The sequence below is a fragment of the Gadus chalcogrammus genome, chromosome 13 (assembly GCF_026213295.1).
Source record: "Gadus chalcogrammus isolate NIFS_2021 chromosome 13, NIFS_Gcha_1.0, whole genome shotgun sequence".
Lineage (NCBI taxonomy): Eukaryota > Metazoa > Chordata > Actinopteri > Gadiformes > Gadidae > Gadus > Gadus chalcogrammus.
This window is the reverse complement of record NC_079424.1, coordinates 17,345,093-17,361,402: the sequence shown is the minus strand read 5'-3', so window position 1 is coordinate 17,361,402 and position 16,310 is coordinate 17,345,093. Positions and strand designations below refer to the sequence as shown.

The following is a 16,310-nucleotide window of genomic DNA, read 5'->3' as shown; positions in this document are numbered from 1 at the left end:
CACCTTAACCATCACATCACATTTACAGCATCTGCATCATCATTCTCATCAGCATCCTCAGCATCACCGTCTTCAATAGTAAGCAGCTACGTCTTCATTGTGCAGAGTGGTTTGCGGTCGCAGCCTTGGAGAGCGCTGCAGAGGAATAAGCGGCTCGTGGGACGTGCCTCAGTGCCCCTCCCCAGAGTAGCTGCTATTGGTCCCCCACTGACAGGAAATCTGTACCTTCAAGCACCTTGCATTTAACGAGCTCCATTACAAAGTTTGTGCAGCACACACATTAACGGGCTATAAAAGGGAAAGAGATACCATCCTTAGGGCAAACATAACTATTGGATTCCGATTCCCTATGCTTATTGTACACCCCCCCCCCCCCTCCCCCCCAGTTAAGTTATTTAGCTTTCAGCACTTTATACTTCTCACCCCTGGGAGATATGTATATGTTTGTATGTGTGTGAGTGTGAATGGTATTTTTTATTTGTGGTATGTTTGTGTTTGGTATGTGTTTTATTGGCTTCATTTGGTGATTCAGTGACCCTTCTCTAACCAGGTTACATCAGGGGGGAAGTGGGTTGTTTCTCGAGTGGAGTTGAGCATGAATGAAAGAAGATGTGAGGTGTGTCTTTTTCAGAAGCAGCGGTCCGTGCAGCGGACAGTGTCTGCTTCTGTTTCCCGACATGGAGGTGATTTTGTAGGTGACCAGCCGGATGGAACAGGAGCGATTCTAGGCAACACTGAGCGAATGATGGTGCTAACAGCCGTCAAGATCCCAGCAGAGAACTCTGGTAAAACGTATCAGAAACACATGTATGTCTATTACAGTAATTATCAAATTACCTCGATGATCATGACTTACAAAGAAAGATCCTAGGATTCAAACACAAATAAGTATTGTGATTCATGTTTGTGAACCTGTAGAGGACAACGCTGTCACAGTCCCTCTCGATGTGTATCCATTATGGAGCAGAATATTAATGGGATGCAGCCATTACAAGGACACTCACTCAGTCTGAGCACAACAATAACGGGATTATGGTAATAACGGTCAGAGGCCAGCACACGGCTGGGGGCACACACTTGAAATAACACAGCATAGAACAATTCATCAATACACACTAATAGATGTCATATCATTGATTGTCACCCATGGTGGGGAAAAAGAAGAAAACATGAAGCTGTTCAATCAATGTGTGTTGCAGTGGTGGTGGTGGTGGGGTGGGGTGGATGATGGTGGTTGTTGTGGTGATGGAAGAGGTGGTGGTGGTAGAGATGGAGAATGTGGCAGATGGGTGGACCGGACGTGCTAAGGCAACATATAACATCAACTTAACACACGGTCAGCTAATGTCATTAGCCGGTGGAGCGGGGAGAAACTTGAGGCAGCATCTTTTTCTCTATTCCACTCTTGCCAACAGCTCAAATTAAAGGTTAACTTAATGGCTTTAATACGTTTGTATTTCACAGAGCAAAGTGGACAGTTTGTTCACCAAGTACCAGGCGTGATATTGTGTTCTACATTATAATCAAACAGGACAAATTAAGCATCTTTGGGTCACTGAAAAGTGCTATAGAAAATGAATTAATTATTATTATTATTATTATTAAATCAATGACAAAGCAGAACCTGTCACTGCCATAACTGTATGAAGGAAAATTAAGAGTTAGCAGTATGAGGTGCTTAAAAATATAAAATAATGCAAAATACAAAAAGTAGGGAGTTAGATGAAGAGAGCTCTGTGATGTGCAGTGGTGGGCATGGGGCTCTGTCATTGAGCTCGTTGGGTACGAAGTGTAACATAATATCTTTTATGTACTTCTTTGTACTTCTTTGTCTTGTTCTTATCAGACCAGCATCAGACTATGCATCACACACACAAACACACACTCACAGCATAATGTCCACTGAGTCATCGACCCTTCACACAAACAGCCCGCCTAAGCACAAATGTAAGGAGATCTAATGTGCTTGTGTGTGTGTGTGTGTGTGTGTGTGTGTGTGTGTGTGTGTGTGTGTGTGTGTGTGTGTGTGTGTGTGTGTGTGTGTGTGTGTGTGTGTGTGTGTGTGTGTGTGTGTGTGTGTGTGTGTATGTGTGCGCTGGCTTGTGTAGGTGCGTGCTTGTGTATGCTTAGTGGAGCATGTGTGACAATGCGAGCGCTTACTGTATTTGCAACCCCCCCCTTCCCCCAACCACCCTCCCATCACCCTGCCCTCCACCAAACCCCCAACACACCCCAACACCCCTCCACATACACACACACACACACACACACACACACACACACACACACACACACACACACACACACACACACACACACACACACACACACACACACACACACACACACACACACACACACACACACACAAACAAACACACACACACACACACACACACACACACACACACACACACACACACACACACACACACACACACACACACACACACACACACACACACACACACACACACACACACACACACACACACACACACACACACACACACACACACACACACACACACACACACACACACACACACACACACAAACACACACACACAAACACCCCGGGTGATAGACCCGGCCCTACTAGATTGATTTCCCTGGAACAGAAGATATGTTGCATATTAAAAAGAACAGATCCTCACACGCTGGAGGTACCACTGTGTTTGGTCACTGTGATGAAGAGTCGGCCAGGTAAAGGGGTTTTTGTTCTGTCATTTCCGAGTATCACCGTGGGACTTGTGTGTTTGTGTGTGTGTGTGTGTGTGTGTGTGTGTGTGTGTGTGTGTGTGTGTGTGTGTGTGTGTGTGTGTGTGTGTGTGTGTGTGTGTGTGTGTGTGTGTGTGTGTGTGTGTGTGTGTGTGTGCGAGTGCGTGTGTGTGTGTTTGTGTGTGTATATACACATGCATATTACCATATTAAATAAACATGATCTTGATGCTGTATAAATGTTTGTATTCATTTATATATATATATATATGCGTTTTTCCACATAAATACATTACTAACTTAAAGAAACATGATGTTGATACAGTATCGTACGCTTGCTGTGCCAACCCGACATCAATATAAACAAGGAGACAAATGTAACTCTATAGTTCCCTAAATCCTCAAGCTTCACATACAATGATATCCACGTTGACATAATGTTGTTAAATGAGATCGGTGAAGTAATCAGAGCTGTACGTTAAGCTGACCCACTCTGCACCTTCCATTGCTTTGCACATTTGTTTGCACTGAGCACATCCCAAGTATATCTAGTAGGAGACATTCATCATTTTGAATCATGTTCCTTTTTTTATCGGTGACTTAACCCCTTGGATTGTAACTGTGTCAAATGTGGATTGGATTTATAAAGAAATGGTGAATGGGCTTTGTGTTGGTTGGCTCTGTAAGAACTGCTGAGATGGACAGTGTTGTATTGATCTGTCCAGAATGACCCGCAAGCTAAACCCTCATGTTGACACCTGCAGATGAAAGCTTAAGACCCTGGCTTATGTTGTAACCATGGGCATTTTGATGATATATTTCCCTAGTTACTTTTTTATTGTGATTAACTCTGCAGAAGGAAAAGGGAACATAGTTATTCAGACATAATTCCACAATACCAATCATTATTTTGCTTGTGTGTTTAATTTACCAATACATTAATAGACCATTTAAATGTCAAATAAAAGAGAGTAAAACCCTGCAGGTCAGCGGCCCTGTGATCCCTTCGTATGGCTCATGTGGGATTAAGCGTTCCATGGCTTCCAGGCAGCCGTCATCACCAGGTCTTGTTATCTAGTCCTGCAGTCAGCTGTAACAGCATCATGATGAAGCATATCCTCATGGCCTGCTTCCTTAGGAGTCTGTGACCAGACAACAGGAGGGAATGTGTTGTCGGGGATTAAATAAGAGTTTTCTATCGTTCTGGTGTATTCTCTGGGTGAGCAGTTTGGAGGCGTGTGCACGCTTTGATGGAATCAAGTAGAGAAATGACATGTACAGCAAATAAGATGAACACCAGGCGATTTGAGGAAGTATTGATGAATAAAATGGAAAAAGGTGAGCAGGGTTATCATGAAATTAAACGTCCATATTGTATTTCTGCAGGTTGTGAATGTTAATGTGTTTCAGAATGTGTTTGATATCCTCTGGTCAGATGGTTTAAACTCATGATAGTGTAGACTTATGATGTAGCGTTCTGTCAGTTACTTCAAAAAATGAAGAATGTGCTTTTGGGTTCCGAATCATTTCTAGCTTGACAGTCAGAAGTCCCTAATAGGGACATAAGTTAGAGTTGCATTCTGTTGTACTTTAGGTTGTCAATCTAATTATGTCTATCCTTGTATGTGGATGTTTGGAAACCCTGGTAACATGATTGAAAAAAACTAATTGATTATAAATCCAAAATAACTGCATCATTATGAATTCAGTATTTAAAAGCCATAATTGCACAGTTGATGCTTACAATCATTTTGTAAACATGTCAGTAGTCCTCAAGCAAAAGGTCTGCATTTATATCATAGTGTTGTTTATTTTCTTGTCACTGACATCTCAAAGAAAGGAGAAGACTGTGATAATGCCTCTCCTGCTCAATACAATTGGTTTGAACCTCAGCCTGTGGGACACACTGTGAGTCTCTGAGTCGCCAGCTCTTGAGCTGGGAGTGGGAATTACCCCTCCCCAGATGAGGTGTAATGAGGAACTGTTTGGCTCTGATCCCTCATGCCCTGGCTAATATGGTAATTCCAACACACAAACACACACACACACACACACACACACACACACACACACACACATACACACACACACACAACCAAGATTTACTCTCTTTATTACCTGGGCAGAGCGTTTAATTTCCTGGGCATTTGGCTGCGTTAACGCTACAAGCAGGCGGGTGTCAGGACTGGCAATCACTCAGGGGGATGCTGGAAGACAGTGACACACAGCCTTGCCTCAAAGCCTCACCTCACAGCACCCCCCCCCCCCCCCCCCCCCCCCCTCTATCCCTACCCTCGCCCCTACCTCCTCCACACAGAGGAGGGTAGCTTACCGGGTGACTGCTGAAGGTAAATAAATGTGTGTGGACTGTATTTACATCTGTGCTTCATTCCCACAAACATGAAGAGTGAAATTGTGAATAGAGATGAGAATCGCTTGTCTTTGCTCTTTGTGTCTTTCTTCTAATGCAATGTAATGACTGTAATGAAATGGTGATTGCCTCATTGATCGGTCCAAGGGAGCTCATAAATGTCACTCAGCCAGGCCGACCTTGATGGATCAGTTTCTACACTCATTTGTTTTTAATCAAGATCTCCTGCTCTCACATTGGGTTCTAATTAATCTACAATGATGTGTTGCGGGAGAGCACTCACTGGCTACAGGAGGGACGACATATTGAGAGAGAACTCGTATGTTGTCAGCTCATGCTGGATCAATGACAATCTCAGAGTATTTCAGTGGCTTTGAACATCGACTGTCAAGGAGAAATGATGGATGGGCAATATCTTCTCATTTGCCGTGCAGGGTGTCCACTACTCAGGCGTGGATATGGAAACATTGAGCAGTTCCACATGTGGTCGCATGAGTGGACGTTTCTGTGTAAACCTAATCATAATCCAAGCATAATGCAGACGTATTCATATTAAACAGTATTCCATGCTTATTTAGCAAAACCAATTAATATTGATTAACAGTAATGGTATATTGACTAACATTCAGTGGAAAGGGCATTCAAATCTGATCTATCATGCAAGACTCTTTATTCAGAAATGACAGTGAGTACAGTCAGTATAAAGACGGTATAATTAGATACTAACAGTTCTATGAAAATCCCCAAACATTTATAAGTAGGAGTTTACTTCCTATAATAATGCCATCATTAGGTGTACTTTTTTCTGTCACACAAAAGTCTCTGGCACATGAGCATCAGCCAACAGTTAGAGATGACCTGGAGATGGATTTTGGAGCTTAACAGTGGCATGTGGTATCCAGGTAGCTTGGCCTGAAACTCATCCCCTGCACCCGGCCGGGCTGCCGGCCCCACTCCCCAGGAAGATGGGGAGTGGGGCCGGGCTGAGGGCCGACCAAAGCCGGCAAAACAATGGGGACCCATCTTAGTCCTCCCTTTACACACACGCACGCACACACACACGCACGCACGCACGCACGCACGCACGCACGCACGCACGCACGCACGCACGCACGCACGCACGCACGCACGCACGCACGCACGCACGCACGCACGCACGCACACACACACACACACACACACACACACACACACACACACACACACACACACACACACACACACACACACACACACACACACACACACATACACCTCTTTGCCTTGTCAAGGCATGATAAGGAAGAGGAAGAGGGAATACTTTTGGATATCTGCCCTTTCCTGTCAAAGGCTTCAATCCTTTCCCCGAAAGAGTTTTTAACCAACCAAGAGTTGCCGCCCCCAACAGAATTCTTGGGTGACTGCAGACAGAATGGATCTTGCCTCCACAATGCAATCTCCCTTCAGCATGTAGCGATGGGACAATAGTGCTGGAGGAACGGGAGGAGTTGCCCAATAGGAAGCTAGCTGAGGAGGACCGGAAATAGGAAGCCCAATCAGGAATAAACAGGGTTGAAATAAGCAAGAAGCACTAAAGCATTCCACAGTACGGCTGCCTTAAGACTTTACTTGTAACAACATCCACAGGTTTCATGGAATAGTATGTCTCTGACAAGTGACAGAGAGAATGCATATGTATGTATTACTGAATTAGCAAACATGCAAACTCACACAAACATACCTCTGTGGGTATGTGGGTATGATTCTGTAATACAGCTACTTTTCTGTTTGAATATTTTTTTTGTTCATGGACTGGAGTGTGCAAGTTGTGTTGCGAAGAATGTTAATCAAGGTTTTTGGCAGAGGCTCTAAATTCAATATGTTTTATGTTGACTCAAGGCTTGGTTTGTTATTCATATTAAACTACTGCAATGATGCATCTAAGGTGCAAAATACGATTTCCCTTTCTGAAGTTAATTCTGTTTGGATAGATTTCTGCTTCTGTGTTTGTATTGTTTCTCTCTTACCAGCGCAGCGTTTCTGTCATAACAAAATAAACCTAATTTGCCGGCAAGCCAACTTTTGTATTTACCTCTTGCCTGATCTGCTTTTGAGTGTGGACCACAGTATTCCTTTGATGAGCATGCCAAATATTCTTGCAAATGTTTTAATGTTGGAATTGATGGTTATAGAATATAACACAGAAAGATAGAACTCAACCGCTCCCTTCAAATTAAACATTTCTTATATCCTGTTTCTGGGGTTTTGCGTATCCATAAATGTCTATGCACATTACTTTTTAATGAACTGAATTCAAACTAATTCTAGGATGTATTGGACTGCAGACAGACAACACAGAACTACCCAGCACTTCACGACTGAGTAGCTTATCGTCCTCAAGGCTGCACTAAAGAAAGCAATTAAAATGATGCACGTGTTCGCAAGCAAAACATTGATGAAAATATGTTGGACTCAGACTCTTTGAGTTGTCTCTAACCTAGGCTGGAGACTGTTGTTTAGTAGCTTGTTGACCACATTAGACTCCACTTATCGCAGTCAGCATATTCCTGTGAAGCCATAACATAATTGTTGTTATTGTTTTGGTGTAAGAAAACGACAAAATGTAAGGCTTTTCCTGCATCTTAAAAAGTGCTCCTGGGAACCCAACAACAAGGAAAACAACATGTAAGGCGAGGTCATGTCTAGCCCACCACCCCTCCAGGCAGGAAGTTCCTCGTACAAAATGCCTGTGGGGCCCAGCCCATCAGAAACAGGAAGAACAAAGTGCAAACTAGCAACAACGCCCCAGCACCAAGATGGATTATGTTCTTGTTTCTTATAACCCGACCTGGTCAAACTGTGTTCAATCAGGTTACAACTGCGCCCATGCCAGAGGTGAGCTCAGCTAATTCCAAAATAGTTCCACTTCACAGTCTGCTTCAAATGAAACACGATTGTCTCTATAAGTGATAACATATAGGCCCTGGGAGAAGAAAAAAAGTCTGCAAATAGGGGGTGGAGGTGCATTGTGAAAAGGGTTACGGTTTTGCCCGCTATGAAGGTTGGTTTGGAGACAAACATGTTTAAGATTGGATTTCAAGCTCATGTGGATGCGTTCATCCCAGTCCATCTCACTGATGACACCAGGGCAAACTCAACTCCCATGCCTGAAACGTAAAATGCAACAAGCTGCGCATTCATAACAGATCTATTTACAGAGCTGTGCAACAACAATGAAGTGAAAGCAGCACAGGGCATTTTGGTGAAAAAGTAAACACATCCATCATCACATATTCTATTATTAAATAAAGGCTTTGTCTGTAGTGTTGGCTTTTTTGGGGAAGATTCATGCAATTACACACACACACAAAACACACACACACACACACACACACACACACACACACACACACACACACACACACACACACACACACACACACACACACACACACACACACAAACACACACAAACACACACACTTACACACACACACACACACACACACACACACACACACACACACACACACACACACACACACACACACAAACACACACACACACACACACACACACACACACACACACACACACACACACACACACACACACACACACACACACACAAACACACGCACACAAACACAGGCACATACACACACAATTTAGCATTGTGCAACAAGACAACATTACCGTTGGGTGTGTGTGTATGTGTGTTTGTGTATATTGAAAGAGCCTAATTACGTTGTGCAGTGTGCATGATGACGATAAATCACTGGAGTCTTAATCAAGGGTTGAAGTGAGCTGAGGTCATCAGTCATGCAGAGGAACACAAGACAACCCCCCCCTCCCCCCTCCTCCTGTGTCCCGAAGTGGCGCATCGCGCCCATGTCTTATCATCCTCCCACTGATGTATTATAATCATCCGCATCAAGACGGCTGCTTGAAAAGACTTGAGCAAACCATGGGGTAAACGCAATGAATAGCACACAGTAGGCCTTTCAGACCGTACTGTCCTTGTCATTGTCTGCATTGTAAATACAAAAGGGGTGCAGGAAGTATGATTTAACTAATATACAACATAGAAAGGATCCCTTCGAAGAACTTTGAAGCACAGAAACTAGTTTAGGCAACCTGTTTGGGAGCCACCGTGCTCACTTCGATGCCCTCATGGAGACATTAAATAGTGGTTGGTTTTGATAGATTGTGGTGGCTTGGGTTATCTGAAAGGCACACTGCTGACATTCAGACTGTCCCTCCCACTATGACGGATTGCACTTGTATGGAATCTATAAAAATGTGTCAGCGCTGGAATGTGTTTTGGAGCTTGCACCTTACTTTAAGAGAAAAAACACATGAAACGCTCAAGAAAGGAAGAACATATGTGGGCCGCAGTTACAAAGACGCAGTAACAAACAACAATGGTTGTTCTCTGTGAGAAGGTATGGATTGTAAACCCTATCGACAAATAAGCGAAGAAAAACAGTGGAAAGGGAAGCCAGAGTGCTATGTAGAACATCAGCACATGTTTATTTTTTGCCAGCAGGTTCCAGGGGCTATCACTTGGAAGCCCTACTTAACATGAAAGACAGAGAAGGAAGAAGGAGTCTTTGTCCACATAAATGAGACCTCCACCAGGGCTTGGTGACCAGGCCTTATGATGCATGACTTTGGTGACATCTTCAGAAGTCTTTTTCTTTAATATCCTAAGAAATTTAGACATTTGGATTAATAACATTATGCCGAAAGCATTGTCTCTTAATTAACAATAAGAGACATCCCATGTTCTTTAATAGACATAGACCCTGCAGACTTTAGCAGACGTAGGCCCTGCAGACTGCTTGCTGGAGGTGCCCTCACTGGCGAGTTCATTAAGAACCCTGCTTTCATACATTATTGAAATAAGTGTTAGTATCTTCTGTGGTAACACTAAACATTATATTTATTAGGCTAAGTTACTGATTGAATAATTTATTTTCCATTACCTCAGATCTTTTATTTGTTATTTTGATAGAATAGATTATGCCTTTTAATTACTACTGCAAGATTTGCAGTAGTGTTTTTTAATTATTCATCATTGTGTTTTGACCGTTTAAGATTAATAAGACCAATTAGCACTCTCAAGGTCTCTTTTCTCTTGTAAAACATGTTTGTGTTCATGGGTTTTATAGTTATAATGAGACCTCACAGAGAATTCTCATTATATTGTAATGCCAGAGTCCTCTTCATCATCTTTGCTTTTATCAACGTTTATATTTAGTGCTCGGATAATGTAGTCCGTAAACGTTTTTTATTTAACCAGGATATTGGCTCTTGAGGATTGTAACTAGATAAAAACATGGATGTATACGGCACTTAAATGCTGCCCTCTATTGGTTAATGTAATTGTTCTAGTGCGGTTTCTCTGCCACGATTGGTTCTCCTGTTTCGGATAACGCTTTGTTGATATGCAAGGAAAACATGGCGGATTCGGATGAGCCGTAAGTAGCTACCTAGGATACAAGCAAGAAACACAGCCATTCACCTCACGAAAAGATCCTTTCACGTCCCACGAAATTAGAGCATGATCGAGCGCTGTTTTCTTCTCTCTTTTAGGGAGAAGAAAACAAGGAGAGTAGTGGCGCTGACTGAGAAGTTAGTAATGAATTACTCGAACAACTGGCTGAACGTTTGAGGTTACTAGGCAGGTGTACGGTTAATGATGGCTGGCTGAGAGCTAACTTGCCGGTAGTACACTTCTGACGACTGGTCTCGGCATTAAAGTGTAAGCACGTAAAAACGTCTGGTGAGCCAACACGTATCAACAGGGGTTATTTAGAGGCGGTTTGTGGCTCCATGATAGTGGGAACATAAGTGTTTTGTCTACGTGATCGCTGCGGCTTGTTAGCTTGTCAGTCAGCCAGTTAAAGCTGTCAAGACAAAACTATCGCCGTCACTGAGCAGGATCCAATTTGGGCAGAAACGCCCACTATTCTTAAACATGTGCACCAGACCAAAAAGATTCAGAATGTGTTACTAATTACATATTAAACAAAAGTATGAACTAATGGTTTACATGGAAGTGTTGGCTTTTTGGGGGTATTTTGTTTTTGCAAAATTCCACACACACATTTACATGTATGAATATTTAGTTATTTTTGGAACTATGGACTTATTATGATATTAAAAGGTTAAGCAGTTTGTCTATGATCTCCTCAGGATGGTGGTGGAAGGAGGTGCTGGAGACGGTGAATGGGAGGGACGGTGGAATCATATCCAAAAGTTCCTGGAGAGACCAGGGCCCTTCACGCACCCAGACTTCGAAGCCAGCAGTGAGGTAATGGTTTATGCTAAATGTATCTATAAGAACTGTTCCTGATTTGATACCGTTATGGTGTGAAGATACCATTTGCTTTTTGCCCTCCCATTTCCTCAGTCATTGCAGTTTATGTTAGAAACCTGCAAAGTGCTCATCATTGGAGCAGGTGGCCTGGGCTGTGAGCTCCTCAAGGATGTGGTATGATTGGCTGCTCAATGGAATTCTATTGTGACATCTACATGTTGCATTCTTCTTACATATTCAAAAATACATGTTATGAACATAAACATATTTCCCCATTCTGTACTGTGGGTCAGGCTTTGTCAGGGTTTCACAACATCCATGTTGTTGACATGGACACAATTGACCTATCCAACCTCAACAGACAGTTTCTGTTCAGGTCAGTAGCTTTAAATGTTAAAATCAAATTAAATAGGATTATAAGAAATTGCAGGTTATATGCTGTGAACATTTGCTTTGCTACTGATTTGAACATCTGTCTCCCATTGCTGTCCAGGCTTAAAGATGTTGGGCAACCAAAGGCCGAAGTTGCAGCCGATTTCATCAACACTAGAATTCCTGGATGCTGTGTGGTCCCGTATCCTTTGGTTTCACGATGAAAGAAATAATACTTTGTGAACAAATTATTATGTGAGATGCCAAAGTTGTGATCCAAACATGGGCAAGAATGTTGCTTTGAAATAAAAATACAAAGAATATTTACTAATGCATTCTGGAACCCATCCTTTTTTATTTTTAAAACTGAAGAAATACCCATTCGTTTAACATTCCAATACTTTCCTTATTGAATTGGATAGACATTTTAAGAAAATTCAAGACTTTGATGAAACATTTTATCGACGTAAGTATTACTTTCTTACTTTGTGACTCCAATAAGGTCTTTTCATTATTAGGAAAAAGTACTGTTGTTTAAGATCAAATTATTTTCCCACTCTTAGAATTCCACATCATTGTCTGTGGGCTTGACTCTGTGATTGCCCGGAGATGGATGAATGGTATGCTGGTAAGTGGTCCTTACCCCCTTTGGGGGCACATCCCCAGTCTGTTATTATTTACATGGCAAATTCCCTTATTTACAAAATGTACTTCTTTATATTACTATAAAACAGGCAACATGTTTCACTTCACAACAAACATTTCTTCATCTTAAATGTTTTTGTGCAGTTCTCTCTGGTGTCTGAGGCCTCCTCTCATATCGTTGTGTCTAGCTCTCTCTGCTGGTGTATGAGGACGGCGTAGTGGATCCTAGTTCCATCATTCCTCTAATCGATGGTGGGACAGAAGGCTTCAAAGGCAACGCCCGGGTCATTCTGCCTGGCATCACCGCCTGCATAGACTGTACTCTGGAGCTGTACCCTCCTCAGGTTATCTTTAATACATGCCAATTGACATCTGTACAACATATTGTTAGAGAGATGGGCTAGCCACTGGGTGATCTCCCTGACGTCTGCTTGTGTTTCCAGATAAATTTTCCAATGTGCACGATAGCATCCATGCCCCGACTTCCAGAACATTGCGTTGAGTATGTTCGCATGCTACTATGGCCCAAAGACAAACCCTTTGGAGGTATGTAATAACCCTGGTTTAAATGTTTTTTGCAGTGCAACTTAATTTTGTCTAAATTCCAGTCATGAATTTGATATTAGTTTATTATTTAATATTAATATGTGTGTGTGTGTGTGTGTGTATAGACACTGTGGGTCTCGATGGCGATGACCCAGAGCACATCAAGTGGGTGTACCAGAGGTCATTAGAGAGGGCAGCGGAGTTCAGCATTACAGGAGTCACATACAGACTCACCCAGGGTAAGCGCCACAAAACACTGTGTTATTTTACTGTTGTGACCGATAGTATTTTCTGTAAAACCTTTTTTTCGTTCTGATTCGTTCATTGTTGTGTCATCTGACATGCATTTTGTATTTTTTTCTTCATTGTTTGCTGTAAACCCTGCAGGTGTGGTAAAACGGATAATTCCGGCCGTAGCTTCCACAAATGCTGTTATTGCAGGTGAGCAAAGTTTATCAAGCGCTTTCAAACCTACCTCGACTTGGTCCAGATAAGAGGTGAAAGAAGTTGATAATTTGGTTCCATTATTATTCACAAAGTAGACTTTGTCAAGCCGAGCCAACCACGTAAACACATGAAATAATGTTGAATGAAATAATGTTGAATGGGATGACTGTCTACGAGACAGAAAATGCCTCAGAATTAAGTTTGATCAACCATATTTCGATGAGTGCTTTCACCTTATGATTGGACCATGTTTGACTACGACTCAATTGATCCTAGAGAACCTGGTTGAATATGTTTATCAGGTCCTGTTTGCGGCAAAATTATACGTTATGTTCCGAACCTCTGCTATAGTTGGGTCGGATCACGTTCCCTCCTAAAGCGAACCGAACCAGGGTTAAATTGGTAGCCCACCCAGAACCCAATTTTCAAGCGGGAAGAGTTGCTTTGGTTTGCACCAAAGTTTGCATGAACCTTCGCAACAACCCAAACAAACCGTACTATCAAGGGGGAAACACTCCGGGCTTTCCTGGAACAGCTCGGGTGTAGAAGCATCCTAAACCTTGGCTATTTTATTTACAGCTGCCTGTGCAACCGAAGTTTTCAAAATAGCATCAAGGTGAGTTTTTCTGCTCTGCATCTGTTGACAAAACAAATCCAGAGGAATGTGACACTTCAAAATCCTGCTTTAGTACTCACGCTTCAACCCTCTGTCTACATAGTGCCTATGCTCCTCTCAACAACTACATGGTATTCAATGATGTCGACGGCCTGTACACCTACACATTTGAGGCAGAACGAAAGGTTTGTTTCAAGTCGCTTCTGGCCAGTTCCACATAAAGCCGATGACCCGGCGGTTGTAACAGATGTGTGTTATTATCTATCCCTGCTCCGTTTAGGACAACTGTTCGGCATGCAGCCAAGTACCGCTGGACATGCGCTTCTCATCGTCCTCCACACTGCAGGAGGTCCTGGACTACCTGACGGAGAGTTCCTATCTGTAGGTTCACGCGGGGCTCCTTTCACTATTGAGAAGCCTAGGGTCATTGCCATTTCAACTTCTGATGATGTTTCATGAATGAAATACTGCAGGCAGATAATGGCCTGATAATTACGTACATGCAATACTGTAGAAAAAAGGTTTGAAATGTACCAGACAATGTTAATGTTATTGTTGACCTCCTACCACTATTAGATGGTCGTTATCAATGGCTCGATGGCGAATAGTTTTGATTATGGTTTTATTGCTATGATAAAATAAGCTTCTTTCCCCATTCATGTTGGAACTGTGCTAAAAGCCTGGGAGAGCCCTGGCGAAATGTAAGGTATAGGTTACCCAAACTTGTGTCTTATTGGACACATTTTCACCCAGTGTTGAATTTGAGGGTGGTGAACGTATGGAGTGAGGATGGAGCTGTTCATGCTGCCATGATGGGTGGGGAATCAAAATGGACAGCCCTTTTTTAAATGTTTTTATTTTTCAGACAAATGAAGTCACCAGCTATAACTGCATCAGTAGAAGGGAAGAACAAAACGTTGTATTTACAGGTAAACCCCCCTAGTTTAATGTCCATGTTGTACCTAAGTAGCTTGGATAACAGCCAGACTCAGTGGTGTGCTGTGACATTTAGTATCCATACTGGTTTTGGTCTTTGTAGACGTGTCATTGTTCTTCGTCCTTCAACAGACCGTGGCTTCAATCGAACAAAGGACGCGGCCAAATCTGTCAAAATCACTGAAGGGTGAGCTGCCTTACCCAATGATTTTGATTTGCATTCACTGTAAGACAAATTATTGGAAATGTAAATTGTTAATGTGCGTATGTTTCTTTTCAGAGCTTGGACTTGCAGATGGACAGGAGCTGGCTGTAGCTGATGTCACAACCCCTCAGACCATGCTGTTCAGACTTAGCTTTACCTCATAAGCCAAGCTCTGACACTCTCACATTTCACTAAATACACAGAGGTCAGGTGGTCAGGGAACCAGACATGACTCCACATGAACCATATCTGTTATGAAATGGCAGAAGTTCAGTTTACACCTCATCCACACGGTACATTTTCAATTATTTGTCATTGCTTTGCTATGATCTCTCACCAGATCCATATTTTGCACTCAACTTACCAAATGACGTCCACACGTCCCTGTTTTGGTGATGCAATGTCTTTTAAATGTTTAGTATAGTAGCGTGTAATTTACACACCTAAGCCTCAAAAACCGCATAGGGCAAACCGTGAAAAAGGATGACTTAGTGACATTCATGTTTATTTATTCAGTCTTTTTTTTCAGTTACAATGCACTTGCCCAGATTGATGATATTGAACTGGAATAAATTAGTTTTTCATACAAAGGACTGTTTGTGTATTCGTAACAAGGAGTAGACAGTATAGAGGTGAACATGAAAGTAATATTAATTTATAGTAGTTAAAGTATACCCCTTTTGCATCGAAAGTTGGAATGCAGAATAAATGCAGTGAAGACGTTTTCTACTAGTATGAGTATATAGTACGAGTATATATCTTTTATTTGTCAAGCAACATGGCAAGCCTCAGTCAACTAAACAAATGGAAATATAGAACAAGTGACAGCTGGTTATTGTCGGTTTCCCCCTATTAAATGTAATACAGTGAACCTATGTGTTGTGCTGACACCAAGTGGGATCTTCGGAAAATGTTATGCCTTCTCCTAACTGATTTGATTAAATTCAGGTCGTTGTTAACGCGACAGATTGGACTTTTGAAGCAATCTATGATACGTGGACGATAATTAAAAAATATACGTTGAAATGGTATTTGCACAATGATTTTTTTCCGTCTATTTTATCAATGCCGTTATCGTTATTTCGCTAGCGAAAGCCTGCATCGGGATGCTCGATCATCCGTTGTTATTGGCGAATGGCGAGGCGAG

The 16,310-nt window shown here is 42.3% G+C and overlaps 1 protein-coding gene across 4 annotated transcripts; it reads left to right on the top strand.

The window, feature by feature from the left end:
- Positions 1-10,441: 10,441 nt before the first annotated feature.
- LOC130401714 (NEDD8-activating enzyme E1 catalytic subunit) lies at positions 10,442-16,212 on the top strand. 4 transcript variants are annotated; one of them, XM_056605633.1, is made up of 18 exons: positions 10,470-10,554; positions 10,670-10,708; positions 11,273-11,390; positions 11,490-11,570; positions 11,690-11,772; positions 11,890-11,970; positions 12,191-12,234; positions 12,332-12,396; positions 12,602-12,757; positions 12,857-12,959; positions 13,085-13,198; positions 13,347-13,400; positions 13,986-14,022; positions 14,126-14,207; positions 14,303-14,403; positions 14,888-14,951; positions 15,091-15,145; positions 15,239-16,212. In XM_056605633.1, the coding sequence occupies exons 1-18, from the start codon at positions 10,535-10,537 to the stop codon at positions 15,325-15,327; spliced, it is 1,386 nt and encodes a 461-aa protein (XP_056461608.1). In that variant the 5' UTR covers positions 10,470-10,534; the 3' UTR covers positions 15,328-16,212. The 4 variants fall into 4 exon arrangements, with proteins under 4 accessions (XP_056461609.1, XP_056461608.1, XP_056461607.1 ...); XM_056605634.1 differs by lacking the exon at positions 10,670-10,708 and having other exon boundaries at positions 10,442-10,554; positions 15,239-16,211; XM_056605632.1 differs by having other exon boundaries at positions 10,544-10,708.
- Positions 16,213-16,310: the final 98 nt, after the last annotated feature.

Bases quoted from the DNA above. Each gene is read 5' to 3' on its own strand.
- LOC130401714 (XM_056605632.1), top strand. From the start codon at position 10,638: ATGATCGAGCGCTGTTTTCTTCTCTCTTTTAGGGAGAAGAAAACAAGG. The intron at 10,709-11,272 runs GTTAGTAATGAA...TGATCTCCTCAG, and splicing joins GTAGTGGCGCTGACTGAGAA to GATGGTGGTGGAAGGAGGTG. The intron at 14,023-14,125 runs GTGAGTTTTTCT...CTGTCTACATAG, and splicing joins GTTTTCAAAATAGCATCAAG to TGCCTATGCTCCTCTCAACA.